Source organism: Rhinatrema bivittatum, chromosome 8 (assembly GCF_901001135.1).
Source record: "Rhinatrema bivittatum chromosome 8, aRhiBiv1.1, whole genome shotgun sequence".
NCBI lineage: Eukaryota > Metazoa > Chordata > Amphibia > Gymnophiona > Rhinatrematidae > Rhinatrema > Rhinatrema bivittatum.
This window is the reverse complement of record NC_042622.1, coordinates 40,350,599-40,364,242: the sequence shown is the minus strand read 5'-3', so window position 1 is coordinate 40,364,242 and position 13,644 is coordinate 40,350,599. Positions and strand designations below refer to the sequence as shown.

General features: G+C 49.6%; 1 protein-coding gene across 1 annotated transcript in view; it reads left to right on the top strand.

Moving 5' to 3' along the window:
- The window catches only part of SLC12A5 (solute carrier family 12 member 5), a gene marked incomplete at its 5' end in the record, with an annotated part of 200,929 nt that overhangs the window by 51,515 nt on the left and 135,770 nt on the right, over positions 1–13,644 (top strand). Inside the window, 3 exon segments of the mRNA XM_029613484.1 lie at positions 1,211–1,452; positions 2,780–2,991; positions 5,035–5,202. Coding sequence (XP_029469344.1) covers positions 1,211–1,452; positions 2,780–2,991; positions 5,035–5,202 — 622 coding nt within the window.

The window sequence follows — 13,644 nt, the reverse complement described above, 5'->3', positions numbered from 1 at the left end:
AATGACACGTGATGACATAAAAAATTTACGAGTCTAAATGTGAGGGCCCCCTGAGGCCTAGGCCTTCTGATTTGACCCTGTATGCACATGAAATTGTGCTGCAAGGCCAGCTTCTTCCTTATTTTATACTAAACAATTAACTGGCAATGACTCTTCCCAGTTCTTATGGTGCAATGCAGAAGATCACAATGGGATACCAGCTGTTCTGCTCCGACACTCCCAGATGCAGTGAGACCAGTGAGAAAACCAAGACCATTCCCAATATGAGTGTCCAGCATGGAAGTAGATTATATTAACCTTCGGGCTTCTGGCCTGCTCATTCCATTGCTCTGTGACTGCTTTTATTATTTACCTCCAGCTTTTAAGTTCAAGACTGGTCAATCGAACTTGTTTGCCAAGTCTGGAACCTCGAGGTAATGATGGAATCAAATTTTTCCTTACATCTTCAGGTCAAAACAGTGGCGCAAAGCGTATTTTACAGACTTCAAATTTTGAGGAAACTTAACAATTTTCTAGATTCCGATAATTTTCGAACAGTGTTGAAGACATTGATTTTGCCTGGTTTACTTGACTCTGTAATAAAAGCATTACAAATCATACAGAACTCTGCTGCGAGAATTCTAACAGGAACCCCCATGAGTGAGCACATTAGACCAGTTTTGCGATCTTTACATTGGCTGCCAGTAGCCTCTAGGTGTAAATGTAAAGTGTTATCTTTAATAGTCACACCTGTGTGCGTGAGTGCGCTGCTGAAAGTATATAAACCAACCAGAGCATTAAGACTGGCTGGAAAAATTATCTTAGATTTCCAAGGATCTGGCAGGTCTGTCTGGAGGAAACACGGAGACGTATTTTTACTGTAGCCAGCCTGAAACACTGGAATGATCTACCTAATGAGTTAAGATCAGTTGTTGATTATCAGTCTTTTAGAAAGCAGCTGAAAACATACTTATTTAAATCAGTGTACAATGTTTGAATTGATATCTGTCTGTTTTTTATAGGATAAATGTTTGTATTGTATTTTATTGGCACAATTTGAATGTTTTATTGTACATTGCCTAGAGTTGTGGATAGTGTGGTTTATAAATATCTGTAAATAAATAAGTACTGTGAATAATCAAAGAATTAGGACACAAGAAGAGAGAAACAGAAGAAAGTGGGTAGACTTGGAATTTGATCCTGATTGAATGTAACTGATATTCCTCTGCAGACATATCTCTTCCCTGCCATGGCCATCTTTAAGGCAGAAGATGCAAGTGGTGAGGCAAATGCACTCCTGAATAACATGAGAGTCTACGGAACCTGTGTTCTCACCTTCATGGCCACTGTGGTGTTTGTTGGCGTTAAATACGTCAATAAGTTTGCCTTGGTCTTCCTGGGCTGTGTCATCTTATCTATCCTGGCCATCTATGCTGGAGTGGTCAAGTCAGCCTTTGAGCCACCAGATTTCCCGTAAGTAGAATTTCCCTTAAGGAATGTAATGCTCAAATTTCCCCCCCCCCCAACTGTGAATGTAATTTCTTATACAGACAAAGGGCTTCATTTTCTAAAGCTATCGCAGGCTTGTGCTAACTGGGCAAGCCTGCGATAGCTTGTGAAGGTAGCGCATGCCTGCGCTACCTTCACAAGCGATTTAGGTAGCGCATGCCTGCGCTACCTAAATCGGGGCGGAGTCGGCCCCGGAAGAGGAGGAGTCGGGGCGTCACCGGGGCCGACTCCGCGAAGACGCCGCGGACGGTGAAAAGGTAGGTGCCTTTTCGCGTCCTATTTCGCGCCCAATAGCTACACCTTCTACGGTGGCACTATTGGGTGCGAAACCGGCAGCGCAGGACCGCGCCCCCCCCCCCCCCCCCGTGTCGACCCCCCCCCCCCCCGCCCCCCATTAGTGCGATTTTCTGCGATACTTTAGAAAATGAGGCCCAAAGCTATAAAAACCAAGAGATGGAATACACAATGAAACTCAAAATGATGAACTCAGTGCCATGATATCACCCCCAAATACCATGAAGTATATCAATAGGCACCAAAATCAAAGGGCTATAGTATATCAAAACAGAATAGACAATAAAAAAGCAATGTAATCAATACACTGATACTACTCAGAAAAAAAATCAAATGGGATTATAGCCATACATCCAGAAACACATCTGATACTTCCATGTGATATGAAGGTCATGGAAAATATATGACACTGGCTTGGAATATGATGTAATGCAATTAATCTTCTTGTCTTTTGTCCAAACAAAATACATAACAACCAGGGTGGGTGCTGTAGTCTGATAACCTTCTTGTCTTTTAAATATTATTTTTTGGGTCCGATAGTTCCTCCTTTCTCCTTCTTCCAGCTCATCTGGAGCCATTGCTGGGATTTGGTGCCATGCACTTTTGTTCACAACTACCAGGAGGATTATGTTTTCCTAATTTAATAGAACCCCCCCCCCCCCCCACTTATCCTAGTCTGGTCCTGAGGCCGGGAGCCAGGCACCAGCACTCCTTCCAGAACCCTGTATTATCCAACCCCCAGGTGCCACCCTTAACAACGACAATGCCTCCCTCTCCCCAGTGGGCTGTGAACGCTGTGTCCGCAGCATCTCCAGCCCCAGCTGATCTGGGTAGTGGAGAACCCGATCTAGGAATCAAATGGGGGACCCTCCATTTGGCCGAGTCACTGCACCAGCTCCTACTTTCTTAACTTTTTTTTTTTTCTGTCTTGTTTTTTTTTCTCTCTCTCTAATGATTCCTCTCGTTCTCACTTTGCCATTCTTTTGTCCCTTCCTAGGATCTGCATTCTTGGTAACAGGACGCTCTCCCGCAAAGGGTTCGACATTTGTGCCAAGATGGTCCTTCAAGGGAATGAGACCATAGCAACCAAACTTTGGGAGCTGTTTTGTGCCTCACGTTTCTTGAATGCCACCTGTGATGAGTACTTTATGAAGAACAATGTGTCCGAAGTCCAGGGTATTCCAGGAGTGGCCAGTGGAATCATTAATGGTAAGAGGGAAAAAAGCCTTCAGTGACAAATACAGAGGGAAGGAAAGGGATGGAGTGGAGAAAACTTGTGGAGCAATCACTGTATATTCTTGCAGAGGAGTAGGTGCCTTAGAAATTCATCTCCTGAGAAAGCTTTGTGCCATCTCACGCATAAAATTAAGGAAAGGAGGAGGGAATATCAGAGCTAGGAGTGAGGAAGAAAAGATGACAGGCTGTGGGAAATCAAAATAGCAGACGATAGGAAGAGGGGACTCGGAAAGAGGAGAGAAGAGAGTTGGTGAGAAAAGCAGACAGTAGGAAAGGGGAGAGAAACATACGACCATGGAGGGGGAGAGGAGTAGAGAAAGCAGGGGGGATCAGAGGAGGAGAGGAAAGTAGATGGGAGGGACAGACAAGAACAGATGAGATGTAGTGTGTGCCTGGTCATTGAGCCAAGCAATAATCTTATCAGTGGCTAAATGGAGATACTGAAGCCTTCTTCCCAGTTTAGTCAAAGGATACTCCTCAGCAATGTGGGTCATTGTTTGATCTGCACCACAGATGTAGTCTGGGCGATCCACAAGCTCTCACTGATATTGAATGGTTGCACAAAGATCTTGGCCACTCCATAAATGATTTGGAAGAACCCACAATCACACTGGAAGATGAAAACTAGTTGGGAATTTCTCTAGATTAAGTAGTTTTTTGGGGTTTTTTTTAGGGATCTGGCGGTTCCTTTGCACTTCCAGCTCAGTTTGAATGGGGATAGGATTTAGCCGCATGAATGTTTTGTTTTCAATACCCATGGATTTTTTCCCTATTTTATATTCCTTCCCATTTCACCTAGCCCAGTGACAGTCCTCAGCTGTGGGCCATGCACCAGGGCTCCTCCTGAAATTTTACGATCATAGGCCACTAGGTGCTGCCGTTGCGCAATGACTGGGACTCCTTCCCCTGCAGGTGCTGTGAGCTCTGCCTCTGCAGCATCCCCAGCCTAGGTAGCAGAAGACCAGGCCATCCACATAGAAATGTACCAAAATGCTGAGCCACCAGGCCAGCCTCCAGGTAGTGGTTTCCGTGTGATAATTTCTCCTGCCAGTTCTCCCACTGCCCTCAGCTGTTGCTTCTTGATGCAGTGGAGATGGCCATGTGGGATGGCATAATAGAAGACGTACAGATGGTGAGTTAAGGAAATTGGGAATAAGGACAGACTCGAACAAGCGTGTACCCTCTCCAAGAGCTTTCCTATTGCAATCTCCCTCCTGATGTGCAGGGGAGCATTATTGCTCAGTATTGGTAGCCAAGGGAGATTTATTGATTGGAAAGTGCCAATAAGTGATACACATTGTGGAATTAAGTTGTACATCAAGTAGTTTGATGTGGACTGACTGATACCACAAAGATGCAGGTGCACAGTACCTTGGAACTGAGTATAGGATTGCAGGAGTAGAGGTCCTTATGGCCTGGGCATCTGACTAGCTTGTTTATTTCAAGTTTTGATTCTAGCTATGGTCTGGGTCAGGTGCTTTCAATATGTAATGGTTCTGCCAAAGATGATACCTTAGGAAAGCGGGCACGGATCATGCTTCAGCTTCTAAGTATGCATGTTCACTTCCCTCTTAGCATTGATACTGTGGAGATGGAAGGTACTCAAAACTGTTTTGGTGGTGCTTGGCTGAATGCACCAGGTCTTACAGTATTTGGCCAACTTTGCAGATGGGAGAAGGGGTTAGAAAGAAGGGTGAGTCCTCGGCTGGAAAATGATGATGATACCTGCAGGAATGTATTAGAGAGACTGTGGTTATGCCGAGTGCTTTACTGAACGATAGCAAAGAATAGAACTAAGTCTCTGGTAACAGCAGCCTCACAAGTTTAGGGTACCCTGAGATCGCACATTGGAAACTGAGTTTGCTAAGAACAGAATTGGTACTGTAGTGCGAGCAGCAGGAGGTGCTTAGGCTGGGTTAATGATGATGTTGGGAAGTGTTTCGAGTTTGTTCATAATTAACAGTAATATTAGAACTTGCGCCTAATCCTCTCATTCTTGTCTCCCTGATGCTGCAGAGAACCTGTGGGGAAATTATCTGATGAAGGGGGTGATTGTTGAGAAGCAAGGTGTGGCCTCCATGCCCCCAATTGAAGCAGCAGTCAATATGGATCAGCCGTATGTCTTCAGCGACATGACCTCCTACTTTACCCTGCTGGTGGGGATCTACTTTCCTTCTGTCACAGGTAGGAGCTGGAGGGACTGAAATACACTTACTGTTTGTGTGGGTGGTGGTGCATATGTGCTATGACATTTAAGAGAGCTGTTTATGTGTAAATAAGAGTTGTCTTTGAGTCATCAGCAATGTCTTGAGCAGTGAAGCAGTGACTAGTGCCATAATCAAATGTGGGGCTTTACATAGTTCTCTTCTCTCTCTCTTTCACCCCAGATTCTCCTCCTTGCATCCAGCCTCCCTTATATTTTTTTCCTTCTAATCTTTTTCTCACTCTCCCTCACCTACCTGGCTCTTATTCTGACTGATAGCCTTGCACTCATTGGCAAGTCCATGCACTTATCTCATGCTAATCCCACCTGGGAACCATTTTTTTTTTTTTGCCACACTTTTCTCTTGCTAGCCCCATGTGGGATGGGCTGACATTTTTGTCTCTCCTTCTGATAACCCTTCCCGGGAAGGGACTCTTTTCCCTGCCACATCTTCCTCTCATGCCAGTCACACATGAGCTGGCTCTTCTTTCACTCATGGCCTGTGCTGCAGGGCCACCTTTGCACTGCCGTGGGACACTCTCCAGCCGCAGGTCTGGTGCGGCTGCACTGCTCACATTAGCCTAGAGATGGCTCTGTGAGTAATGACTCTGTGTGTGGGACTGGGTATGTGTGTAGGTCATTTTCAGTTTCCTCACAGAGCTTGCAGGGCCCGAAGGTACTTTATACCTGCAGGCCTACAGCCTCATTTTCAAAAGGAACCCCCCCCCCCCCCCCGAGTTTCCTTTTGAAATTCCGACTTGCAAAGTCCATGTGTAGAAAATTACACTTGTTTGATTATTGCCCTTAAATTACTAAGAACATAAGGCTTGCCACACTGGGTCAGACCCAGTGTCCATCAAACCTAGTATCCTTTTTCCAACAGTGGTCAAGCCAGGTCACAAGTACCCGGCAGGATCCTAAGGGGCAGATAGATTCTGAATAGGCTGTGACTGAACTGTCTTCCAGAAATTTGTCTAATTCCATTTTGAACCAAGTTATACTCTTTGCCACCATAACATCCTATGACAACGAGTTTCACAGATTAATTATGTGCTGTGTGCCGTAGTATTTCATTTTGCTTGTTTTAAATCTGTTATCTGATATTTTATCTGGTTCTTTGTTCTTGTATTGTGAGACAAAGGGGCCTATGCACTAAAATTATTGCTAAAATGTGATTTCGAGGCTGAGTGGATAAAATTAATTTAATAAGGTTGGGCTGAATATCTGTCCTAAAGTTAACCAGATAAGGTTAATTGTAGGTCTGCTGTTGCCCGGGTGCTGACTGCCCAACATTTAACCACTTCCTGGGAATCCCCACAGAACTATCTCTTTTTGTCTGGCTAAACTTTATGCTGGCTGTGATTGGCCCAGACAAAATTTAGCTGGTCTGTGGGTGGGAAATTTCAAATGGCAAGGATTATCTTGCTAACTCCCAAAATTAGCCGGTGAAACTCTTTGAATATCAATGCATTTGTGTACAATGCGCTACATTTAATGCTATGTGGGGGTTGTGCACACGTTAAAAGGTGCATGCTGCATGGACTGTGAGCCCTGTAGCGAACGCACAAACTGTATCTCCAAATCCCTGTGCAAACTGTCCCAAAGTGAAAAGTCTGGATAACATGGGGAATGTCATTCTCCCTTATCCCACGACCTTCCAGTAGCAGAATGCCAGCTCCTCCTACTCAAATGTTAGTGTCCACAATAGCCTGGATTTCCCTCCCCCCCCCCCCCCCCCCCCACACACACACACACATAGATCAAGGGGCCTTAGTGCCTTGACCCACCCTGAAAATGCAGGGTAAAGGAGCCTGTGAGATGAGCTGGCACATTTCAGATCTCAGCAGCAGTAGGGACCTGCCATCTCTTGTTTCCATCTTCTGATTAAGGACTTTGGAAGGAGTGGCCAGGAGGTGGAGAAGAATATGCCTGCCGGGAGGATAACCCCAAGGGGGGGGATTGGGGCACAAAAGCCCTTTGATCTGGGTCATTGAGGGCACTGTAATGTTTGAATGGGAGGGTGTGGGGGGGGGGGGGGGAGTAGATCATGGCACCAAAGCCCCTTGAAATTTGTGGCAGAGGGTTGGGGGATTGGGCTGCTGAGGGCACCTTAATCTTTGAGTTGGGGGAGGAGAGACACCAGGGCAGTAAGGTCCCATAATCTTTGTGTCGGAGGATGGAGAATTTGGCTGTCAAAGACACTTTGATTTTTGAGCCACACTGTGTGTGTTTGTGTATTTGACACCAAGGCCCTCTGATCTTTGTGGTCAGTTGAGGCTCTAAGAATATTTTGAGATGGGGGAGGGAGGAAAGATACTGATCTTCTATCAAGGGGTTGAGGGTTATAGAGCTTGTATGTTGGGGGGAAGGCCCTGAGGGTAGGCCTCCCCCAGTGTTAAATGTTAGTTTCCCTGTACGTACCAGGATCAGTCCAGGACACCTGGGTTGTGACTCCGCACCAGTAGATGGAGACAGATTAAAACTTGTGGGCGGAGCCATATATAAGCCCCTGTGCCAGTCACAGCCCCTCAGTCTTACTCTGTCTCCAGTAGATGGTGCAGGTCCAGTCACAGCCCTGCCTGACCTGATTCTGGTGTTGGTGTTAGTCAGGTTTGAATTTTTTGGGCTAGGCTTTTTTGTTAGGCATAGTTGTTTATATACCAAATTGGGGTTTTTTTCTTTTAATCCCTTAGTCTCGGGTGCCCTGCCTCCCAGGGGAGTTGAGAGGTCCTGAGGGGACTACCCTCCCCCGGTTGAGGCCGCTGCCAGGGTTGAGGACCCGGCTGAGCTAGTGGCAGCGTCAGGGGTGACACCAGGGAGCCTGGTTCACTCACCCCTGCAGGAATAAGGGCTTTTCAGTACCAGGGACAGCGTTTTTGTTTGTAAAAAAAAAAAAAAGTTTTACTTTTGTTTTTGCGGCTCTCTGTTACCTGGCGTCGCCACTCCGTTTTTGTCGGTGGGGGGGCGTCATTGGCAGGGGGGAGGTCGCCGAATTGCGCTATTTGTTTATTTTTAATTTTTTAATTTTTGTGGTAATTTTTTCGCCGCGGCCCCGTTTTCTCCCGCGTTTTCGCCGGCATGCCGCGTGCTGCACAGTGCAGGGCCTGCGGCTCGGCGCGCGCGCGTCTTTCAAGGGACAACCTTTGTTCAGCTTGCGTCCCGGGTGATGAGGGACCCTCGGTAGCGCCGCGGGGGGCTCGTTCCCGGGTCGCGCGTTCGCCGTCGCGCGGTGGTAGCTCTGCTGACAGGCCTCAGGATCTTTTCCCGGTTAGTGCGGGAGTGGCAGCCATCTTGGCCACCGGCCGGGAAATTTCGCGGGAAACGGTGGGGGCCTCTTCCTTTCCTCCTGCGCTTTCCCCACAGCGTGTCGCGGCGGGGGAGGTTCCCTCGGAGGGGCTTCGGTCCCGGGAGGCTTCCGAGAGTGATTCTTCGGATTCTGGTGATTTTTCTGAGGATTTTGCGCTGTTGCTGCGCAAAGTTCTCAAATACAAGCGCAGCAAGCGCATCCGGGGGAATGGCTCGCGTGCGGCCGACCACAGGTCCCTTCCACGGAAAAAGAAGTCCAGGAAGGGCGCGGAGATCGCCCACGGTGCGTCCCGGGGGAAGCGGCCTCCCAGGGGGGTGCCGCAGGAATCGGATCCCGAGGATTCCCCTGAGGATGATACGGAGTCCGCCGAGGAGCCCCTGACGGGGGCCGGGAAGGCAGCAGTGGATGGTACTGCACAGCCCATTGCAGAGAAAGCTGCACAGGCTGCAGAAGGGGATGACCCCAAGGTGGTGCGGCTATTCCGCAGAGAGGAACTGGCACCTCTCATCCCGGCCATTCTCCATGAATTGGGAATTGAAGCTCCTCCGGTGGTGGTCCGCCAGGAGGCGAATATGGATCCTGTTCTTCTCGGCCTCACAGGACCGGCGGTTGCCTTCCCTTTTCATTTCTCGTCCACGGATATCCTTTTCAAGGAATGGGATACTCCGGAGTTAGGTTTGAAAGTCAGCAAGGCCATGGATAAACTCTATCCTTTACCGGAGGAGGCGCTGGAGCTCCTCCGACTTCCAAAAGTGGATTCGGCGGTGTCCGCTGTCACGAAGAGGTCTACCATCCCTGTCACGGGAGCGACGGCCCTTCGGGATATTCAAGACCGAAAGTTGGAGGTACAGCTCAAAAAGATTTTTGAGGTTTCCGCCTTGGGAGTGCGAGCTGCCATTTGCACGAACTTCGCTATGCGAGCTAGTCTGCGCTGGGCCCAGGTACTGCAGGCGAATGCAGATCTCTCTCCGGAGGAGGCTTCCCAAGCAGATAGGTTGGAAGCAGCTATCGCATATGGGGCCGATGCGCTCCATGATCTTCTACGCACTTCAGCTAGATCCATGGTGGCAGCGGTGTCGGCACGCCGCCTCCTTTGGCTGCGCAACTGGGCGGCGGATGGTTTGTCCAAGGCTCACCTCGGGGCATTGCCCTTCAAAGGGAAATTGCTGTTTGGTAAGGAATTAGATGACTTGATGGTTTCCCTGGGTGAGAACCGAGCGTTTAGGCTGCCAGAGGATAGGACCCGGTCGCGCTCTTCGTTTTCTGGCAGAGCCCGTTTCCGGGGTCCCCGGAAGTCCAGGCCACAAAGATCCACCGGACCTTCGTACAGGCCGGCCTCTTCTCGAAACACTCACTGGCAGCACTCCTTTCGGGGCAAACGCTTTGGCAGGCAAGGAGGAGCCCCGTCGGGTACGGGTTCCAAACCTTCGCAATGAAGTTCGGCCGGCCCATTCCTCGTCGCGCCCTCAACACGTTGTCCCAAACGTGGGGGCGCGTCTATCCTTATTTCTCGAGGTATGGGCCAGCATGACGTCGGATCAGTGGGTCCTCGACGTGATAAGACACGGTTACGAGTTAGATTTTGCTCGCATCCCAGCGGACAAGTTCCTGGTCTCACCTTGCAAGGATCCCAAGAAGAAGGCGGCAGTGCTAGACACCATCCGAAGACTAGAAAGCTTGGGGGCCATCTCTCCAGTTCCGGCCGATCAGTACGGCAAGTGCCGGTACTCCATTTACTTCATAGTTCCCAAGAAGGACGGCACTTTCCGACCCATACTGGATCTGAAAGGAGTCAACAGATGTCTTCGGGTCCCTCACTTCAAGATGGAAACCATTCGTTCGGTGATCGCGACAGTGCGGCCAGGCGAATTCCTTGCGTCACTAGATCTCACAGAAGCATACCTTCATGTGGGCATCCAGCCAGCCTTCCAGCGTTTTCTGCGGTTTTGCATTCTGGGCAGACACTTCCAGTTCCGGGCTCTTCCGTTCAGCCTGGCGACAGCGCCTCGGACATTCACGAAAGTGATGGTGGTAGTGGCGGCGCACTTACGTCGGGAAGGCCTACTGGTTCACCCTTACCTCGACGACTGGCTGATTCGGGCGAAGTCAGAGAGCCTGTGTCGGCAAGCGGTATCCAGGGTGCTACAATTCTTGCAGTCCCTCGGCTGGGTGGTCAACTACAACAAGAGTCATCTGGAACCCACTCAGTCCTTGGAGTTCCTTGGAGCCGTTTTCGACACAAAACGGGGCAGAGTGATTCTCTCTCAGGATCGGATATGCAAACTACAGTCTCAGGTACGACGACTTTTGTCTCAACACCGTCCACGAGTCTGCGATTACCTGACAGTTCTCGGATCTATGGCCTCAATGCTGGCGTTAGTCCCTTGGGCATTCGCTCACCTGCGGCCACTGCAGTCTTCATTGTTGTCCCGCTGGAAACCGATCTCAGAGGAATATTATCTTCCACTGCCTCTCGAGAATCAGGTGCGCTCCAGCCTGGGCTGGTGGCTGGATTCCAAACATCTCTCCTGTGGAGTATCTCTTCTTCTTCCCAACTGGACAGTGGTGACCACGGATGCCAGTCTTTCCGGTTGGGGTGCAGTTTGCCAAGAGAAATCGGTTCAGGGTCTGTGGTCAGAAGATCAGACCCGGTGGTCTATCAACCGCCTAGAGTTCAGGGCGGTCCGTCTGGCATTGCAAGCTTTTCTACCCCTTGTACGAGGAAAGGCGATCCGAGTATTGTCGGACAACGCTACCACCGTGGCTTACATCAATCGCCAGGGAGGGACGAAAAGTCCTCACGTAGCGGAGGAAGCATGTTCCTTGATGGCCTGGGCAGAGCGGCATCTCAGCGATCTCGCTGCGTCTCACATAGCAGGAGCCGACAATGTCCAGGCGGACTTCCTCAGCCGACACCACCTGGATCCCGGAGAGTGGGAGCTAGCGGAAGAAGCGTTTCTTCTCATTTGCAGGACTTGGGGAACGCCCCACATGGATCTCATGGCCACGTGGAACAACTCAAAGGCTCCGAGATTTTTCAGTCGACGCCGAGAAAGAGGAGCAGAAGGGGTCGACGCGTTAGCACTTCCCTGGCCGGCGGAGGTGCTACTGTATGTGTTCCCACCATGGCCCATGATCGGCAAGATACTGCGGCGCATAGAATTGCACCCGTCCAACGTGATCATGGTGGCGCCGGAGTGGCCGCGCCGTCCGTGGTTTGCGGACCTGGTCCAGTTGTCGGTGGCGGCACCCCTTCGTCTACAGGGGTTTCCGGGGCTCCTTCGTCAGGGTCCCGTCTGTTTGGAGGATGCGGATCACTACTGTCTCGCGGCATGGCTTTTGAGAGGTATCGGTTGAAGCAAAAATGTTACTCGGACGCGGTAGTTGCCACGTTGCTGAGATCCAGAAAACAATCCACGTCTCTGGCTTATGTTCGAGTCTGGGTAGTCTTTGAGGAGTGGTGCATGGAGCGGGGTCTTAATCCCACTTCCGCTGCTATTCCCGATATTTTGGCTTTTCTCCAGGCTGGGCTGGCCAAAGGCTTAGCGTGCAGTTCCCTACGGGTCCAAGTCGCGGCGCTTGGTTGTTTGCGTGGTAAGATTCGGGGAGTCTCCCTGGCTCTCCACCCGGATATCTCCCGTTTCCTTCGGGGGGCGAAACACCTCCGTCCTCCTTTGCGGCTCCCTTGTCCTTCTTGGAACCTCAACTGGGTGCTCTCGTCCTTATGCTCAGCCCCTTTTGAGCCTCTGAAGCATTCTACGATCAAAGATCTCACGTTAAAGACTGTATTCCTGGTAGCCATTGCTTCGGCTCGCCGGGTTTCTGAGTTGCAAGCTCTATCCTGCAGAGAGCCCTTTTTGCGCTTTTCCGATTATGGGGTTTCCTTGCGGACCGTTCCCTCTTTCTTGCCTAAGGTCGTATCGGCTTTTCATTTGAATCAATCAATTGAACTTCCCGCTTTCGCGGTTGGTGATTCTTCCAACCCGAAGTTGAGGGATTTGAGAAAACTAGATGTGCGAAGGTCTCTTCTTCGCTATCTAGAGGTCACAAATTCTTTTCGTGTAACGGATCATCTGTTTGTGTTGACGTCGGGTCCGAAGAAAGGTTCTGCGGCGTCCCGCACAACGATCGCCCGTTGGCTCAAGGAGGCCATTGGTTCCGCGTACATTCTGCGCGGTAAAACACCGCCAGTGGGTCTTCGAGCTCATTCGACAAGATCTCATGCGGCGTCCTGGGCGGAATCTTCTCAGGTTTCGCCTCAAGAGATTTGCAGGGCGGCTACCTGGAAATCGTTGCATACCTTCATTAAACATTACCGATTGGATGTTCAAGCTACTGATGCTGGGGGATTTGGAGAGAGGGTACTCCGAGCGGGACTCTCTGCTTCCCACCCTCGATAACTTAGCTCTGGTACATCCCAGGTGTCCTGGACTGATCCTGGTACGTACAGGGAAAGGAAAATTAGTTTCTTACCTGATAATTTTCATTCCTGTAGTACCAAGGATCAGTCCAGGATCCCGCCCGCAGTGTGGCGCTATAGTAATGGAGAGTCCGCTCATTGTTGTTTTTTAATACGCTGACCCCTTCTTTTGTTCGCTCTCCCGGTTGGAGAGTCTGTTTTCCTGTAGGGGTGTTGGAGTTATTTTACTTAGTAAGTTTCTATGGTTAGCTATGTTGGCTTTTGGATTTTTCTACTTTGACATTACGTATGACTGAGGGGCTGTGACTGGCACAGGGGCTTATATAAGGCTCCGCCCACAAGTTTTAATCTGTCTCCATCTACTGGTGCGGAGTCACAACCCAGGTGTCCTGGACTGATCCTTGGTACTACAGGAACGAAAATTATCAGGTAAGAAACTAATTTTCCTATATCAGCCCTATGAGCACCCCAACATTTAGCACCCAGTCCAGAGCAGGGGTTAAGCTAGCTGCATTTGCATAAGGCTTATTGCATAGGATGATATTCAGAGTTAGTCATATTCACTCTAATTTACATCTCATTTTCATCATTTGCATGTCTGTGCACACTACTTTTAAGTGTGCACATGCTAGTGCCCTGCAGCTGGGTTTAGCGTGTGTGCCAGAGGTTTTGTTCGAATGGATATAAATGCAAAAT